The following is a 6,162-nucleotide window of genomic DNA, read 5'->3' on the forward strand; positions in this document are numbered from 1 at the left end:
ACATATTCCTTCTGTTAGTATTCTTAAAACTAGGTGATAGGTTATGTTGGTTGCTGTGAAGTCATGGTGACCCCTTGGGCAACAGAACAAAGCATTGCCCAGTTCTGTGCCATCTTCATCATCTATGGTAGGCTCAAGTTCATTGTTGCAGCTGCTGAGTGTTTCATCTTCCATTCTAGGAGGCTCATCTTCTAGCACAACTGTATTCTGTTGTGAGCCATAAGGCTCCACTGGCTAATTTTCAAAAGTAGATCACAAGGATTTTCTTCATACTCTGTCTTGGTCCTAAAACTCTGCTGAAACCTGCCCAACATGAGTAACCCTGGTGATATTTGAAATAATGGTGGCCTGTCTTCCAGCATCATGGAGTCCTGGTGTGGCACTGTGAGTTAATGCACCAGACTGCGAAGCCATTGAACCACAAGGTCGGTGGTTCAAGCTCACTAGCTGCTCCTCCGAAACCCTTTATAGGGTCGCTATGGGGTCAGAATCGACTTGATAGCACTTAACAACAACAACACCATCTTCCAGCATCATAGCAATGCACAGACCATGACATTACCACAAACTGATGGACTAACAGACGAGTATATAGTGGTGCTGTAGGATAAACACTGGGCTGCTAACCCCAAGGTTGATAGTTCAAATTCACCAGCCACTTTGTGGGGACAAGATGAAAGGCTATCTACTCCTGTTAAAATTTACATTCTCTCAGATACTACATCCTTAAGAGTCGGAATTGACTCAGTGGGTCTTGTTTTGTTTTTATTATATTATTATAATATGTTTTTTAAATAAGGATAATAGATTTTAAAAGTTTAAACCCTTGGCATTAGAGCCTTGTAACCTGTTTAAATGTAAATTAACTTTGTGTGTGTGTAGTTTTAAAGCATTTGAGGGAATGTGCTTTATCAGACTTATGAAAAGGCTGATTAAAGTTGAAAACGTTTAAATCTTTGAAAAAAAAAGCATTAACAAAATAGATAGTTCACTCAGTAATAGAATAGCAGTGACTTATTTTCATCTCGATTGTTTCCTGCATTTTCCAACAATTCTACAGTTAGCTCTTGTTAGCATCTTAATCCAACAAAGAAGTTTTCATCTATCGTTTATGATATTGTGTGTATAAATTTTATCCTTTAATGATATTACTACTCCCAACATGCTACTTCAAACACCTATAGTTCTCTAAAGAAATTTTAGTGAAGGATGGATTATGGCTGAAAATGTATCCAAAAAATAACTATTTTAAGAATTGTCCATATGTGAAAAAGAGACAAGGATCTGCTCCTCTATTACATTCTCATGAGTGATTTTTTTCCCCCTGTTTTAAAAGAGCATAAATTATTGAGAACAGCCAGTATTTACACATTCCAATAGGCAACCTCACTGGATTTTGGGAGAGGGATGTCATGAATACTTTGGCAGTTTTCCCGTCTTCTGGCAGAAATAAGACTAAGAGGAAATGAATAAGGGATTTCTTCCTGCCTCTATAACTGAAACAATATTCAAATTTATAGGTGAAGTTTATTTGCAGCAAGTAGTTTCTTTATAAAACATGAGTTTATCTTGTAGGTGGCCTTCTAAAATAAACTATTTTGATTTTATACACTGTGCTCATAATTTGGCCTTAGGCCTGGCCTCCCAAGTTGCAAACAGCTACAGGAGACTCCAGCGTTCAATAGAATAAACCAAAAATGTCTTTAAAATATTACAGATGTTAGTAATAAATCACCAAGTAATACTCACATTGGGGTAGTAATAACATATAATGTTATAATGGAGGTCCTTAAAATGGTTCTACTATTCATTAAGGCATTTAATCTTTCCAAATACAACATATTATTGTTTTCTATACTCATATAAGAGAGTCAATTAAGTATTAGGGGTATTGCATGTATTTGCTTGACTTATTTTGTTCGAAGTTTGAAAAACAAAGAGAGAGTATTGTATGTGTAGCATCAAATAGCACAGAGCACATACTGGAATAGACATTAAAATACATCAAACGATTTTAAATTGAATATGTTAAATTTTAAATCCTGACAAACTCCTAAATATTAGAATATACAATGTAGTTTCAAAGTCTGTGGTGGTTGAGATGCAGCAAGAGATGGGGACATGGAGAGTGGGAGCAGCTGAGGACTCTAGATTCATGGAAAGAGAGGGACTACAAACTGGCAGCCAGGAGGCAGCCTTGCAAAATGTGCCCTTTGGTGGTGTAAATTATTATATATGCCTGAGTGTTTAAAGAAAAAAAAAAAAATAGCTAAAATAAATAAAGAGAAATACTGTTAACTGATGGTACATGAAGGGGGATTATTATCATTGTAATGAAACAAAGTGTATGATTTGTTGAATGTAAAACTGATGATTTGCCCTGTAAACTTTCGCTCAATTCACACACACACACACACACAGCCTATGGTGGAAGGTTGGATGTTGATGAAAAGATTTTATTTAATTGAACATTGAGGATAAAAGATAGAAAAAAAAGGATGGGAAGAGGGGAGGAATAAATGTGGGGAGGGAGCAAGGCGTGCTAGACAAGAAGAGTACATTCCAGGGATTAAGTAGAAATACACTAGGCATACTGAGGAAACCATGTTGGAATAGATGGTTTGTATAAAGAACTGTGTTCACATTATGTTCTGATAAGCTCCTACATGGACAGGTTGGCATGGAGATAAGGAGGCCAGTTATTGTAGTCTTTAAGAAAGGGGGTATATTAAAAAGATTAGTCTAATGGAACACATGAGCATCAGTCGCCACAACTCTGAGACCAGAAGAATTAGATGGTGACTCGCTACCATTGCCAACTGCTCTGAAAGGAATCACTTTTGAAGGTCCCAGAGAGAGTAGGAGAAAATGTAGAATAAAACTCAGTCATTTAAAAAAAAAAAAAAGACCAGTCGTCAGAAAGAGATGGGAGAAATCTGAGACTATAGCCCTTGATCTGGAACAGAACTCACCCTTGTGACCCAATTATCAGTCAAGCGGTAAATAGGTATGTAATATAGGAGGGACGATAATGCTAGTTCACCATGGAATGATCAATGATTCAAGGTCATTTACCCTAGACAAAGTTGAGAAGGGTTGGGAAGAAGGTAGGATGGAAATAGGAAACACAGGGAGGAAGTGAGATAACTTGTTACATGGAGGGGACCGCAATCATTGAGCGGAAAGAAAGTGTAGGACTCGTTGAATGTAAAACGGATGACCTGCTCTGTAAACTTTCACTCAATTCACGATGAAAAGTTTCAAAAAAGAAAAAGCATTAGTCTTAACAGTGGAGCCAGAGGAAAATGTTGGGATGGCATGAGCCCAAAGGTATCATTGATCACAGGTTTGTAAACAAGAATGAGATGGATGCATGTACTCTCACCAAGGAAGAACCATCAGGAGTGAGTTACTGATGGGATGAATATTGACGGGAGAATCAAACATCCAGCCAGAGGTAGAAATAAAGATTCTTATGTTGAATTTAAATCTGTGGTACCAAACTGTATGAGAATGTGGAAGATGATACATTGATTTAGTTCAAATTATAAATTAAATGCAAAGTAGATTAAAACTGTTAACTTGAATATGCAAAACATAATTGTATTGACTAACTATGGGATCATACATGCTTTGTGTCAGCATGAACACATAGCTGACCTGGGAATTGTGCTCTTGTAGATACATCTATACATAGATAGATAGATACATAATTTCTCAGGGCTGGAAAGATTTATTAAAAATACAAACAGAATATAAACATTCCCAAATACATAGTATATGCATTTCAGCAAAAATGAATGAACAAGATCAAACAGTAACAATTGTTATTGTTGTGTGCCGTGGAGTCGGCAATAGTAACCAGCTGAAAGATCTCCCAAAGACCAAAGCATTGAACAACAGAATACAGTAGTTTTGGACTATAACCTAAAGTAAAAATAAATATCCCTGCATTCATACTGATATAAATAACTGAATAATTACCTGGGGGAAGAATAGACACATCTGCTATGCAGGAGAATTCCAAATAATTTGTGTAGATCATCTTCCCTCAAGGAGGAGGAGCATAACTCTCCAGTCATTAAAGGTTGGCCTGCAATTAATGACTTCCTTCCAAAGAGTACAGTATGGAAAGAGGGGGAAAGGGAGGACCCTTACAGTGGCAAAATCTTAGAAACACTACCTCAAGCCTGGTGATCAAGATTAGCTTCAACAGTGATAATTCATGTTGCTAGCATGTGCTCATGGTGTTATGAAAATTGTACTCTGCCTCTGTGGTTTTCCATCCCAAACTCCTAACCCTAGTCTAATCATGTGGAAAGCATCAGACAAATTTCAACAGAGGGCACATGAAAATGCCAGTTGTAAAACATGTATACTTTGTCATGCAGTCCCGTGAATATCCTGTCATTATATGTGCATGCCCATCTAGTGGATCTGGGATTTGAAGAAATCATCTTAAGAGATGGTATTAAGTTCCTTTTGTGATTTGGAGTCATTTTGTAAATGGCTTGAAGAGTTCTTGCAGTACATATTATAATAAATATATCAAGTATTGCTTCATAGCCCCATCATCAGGTTTAGAAGCCAATGGTTTTTAAGCTAATGACAGTGAAGGGACTACACTTTCATTACCACACATTTGTGCCTTTTAGATATATTACACATATAGATAAAAATGTTCCCTGTGGTTATCTCTGACTGGTAGGGTTGGGACAAATTTCACTCTTGGTGACTTTCTACATTTTCCAAATGTTCTTCAAGAAATCACAGAATTTTTTTGTGATAAGGGGAAAAAAGATTTAAATATTAATGTCTTTTCAAAGCTTAAATATTTTATTCATATGAACTAAATATTGGAATCAACTCTTTGTAAAACAAGACTGAATTTTACCTTTGCTTTTCTTAGTGTGTCTAATTAATACACGAATTGTCAAGCACACAAATTGACAATGTTGTGAGTTTTCCAAGTAATTTCTTCTCTTCTATTAGTAGTTTTCATGAGCTGTTAAAATCATTGTTTTGTTCATTTGTCTTCCCCTGTGTTTTACTTTTAGGTTGGTGTTTGGAATGCTTTATCCTGCATATTATTCATACAAAGCTGTGAAAACAAAAAATGTGAAAGAATATGTAAGTATAGTTTTGTGAGGCCTTAATTCAGACTTACTGTTTAATGATACACTCAGAAAAACCATAATTCTTTTAGAAACAGCTGTAATATTTTAGGTTAAAACAATGGTTTAAATGTGAAGTAATGAAAAATAAATGTGAAGTAATAAAATCAGTCTTTTTAAAAATTTTAATTTTGAAGACATCTCAAAAGTGGACTTTCAAAAATAGTTCACTGGCATTGGCAGATAAGTATATGTGTGGTTCCCACGATGAGTAACTGGAGATAGCTCTGCATTTACTCTGTAATTGCCAGTATATTTAGGGTTTTTAGGAGTGGTTGTTTGCATGTTTGTTTTTAACCTGATAAATTGGTATATAATCAGCAGAAGTACTGCACATCAGTGGAAGGGACTCCCTCCCACCTCCAGATGCAATTTACATGAACATAAAATTAACCAGTTAAAAGTGAACGATTTCATGGCACTGAGGACATTTATAACATGTGCAACACCATCTCAATCTCATTCCAAAACATTTTTTCACTCCAATATAAAGTCCAGGTGTAGTGCTACAGGGTAAGCACTGAACTGCTAACCCCAAGGTTGGCGGTTCAAACACACCAACTGCTCTTTGGAAACCCTATACAGGGTCACTATGAGTCGGAACTGACTCGACAGCACTTTATTACAATGATCCATTGTGAAGCTACCCTTTATTTACTCTGTCTCCAGCCACCACTTAACAACCACTGATTTGTTTTCTGCTTCATGTGTCTACATATTCTGGATACTTCATATAAATGGAATCATACAGTATGTGACCTTTGCATCATGCTTTTTTCACTTAACTATGTTTTTGAGACTCATTTACACTGTAGCTTAAAGCAATACCTCATTCCCTTTTGTTTTTTAATGTTTCATTATGAATTATGCAATAGTTTACATGGGAGAACATTAGATTTACATTCATCCTATCGTATATAATTTCATTGCCATGGTTACAATCCCCTCCATGCATCATCAACCAACCAAAGGGTATACCCTGCAAGCC

At 36.2% G+C, this 6,162-nt stretch overlaps 1 protein-coding gene across 1 annotated transcript in view; it reads left to right on the forward strand.

The window, feature by feature from the left end:
- Positions 1-6,162, forward strand: part of LOC102820335 (receptor expression-enhancing protein 3-like) — a 139,925-nt gene that overhangs the window by 55,114 nt on the left and 78,649 nt on the right. The window contains exon 2 of the mRNA XM_006835813.1: positions 5,058-5,130. Within this exon, the coding sequence (XP_006835876.1) occupies positions 5,058-5,130 (73 nt within the window). The remainder of the gene's footprint in view (positions 1-5,057; positions 5,131-6,162) is intronic.

The sequence above is a fragment of the Chrysochloris asiatica genome, unplaced genomic scaffold, assembly GCF_000296735.1.
Source record: "Chrysochloris asiatica unplaced genomic scaffold, ChrAsi1.0 scaffold00020, whole genome shotgun sequence".
NCBI lineage: Eukaryota > Metazoa > Chordata > Mammalia > Afrosoricida > Chrysochloridae > Chrysochloris > Chrysochloris asiatica.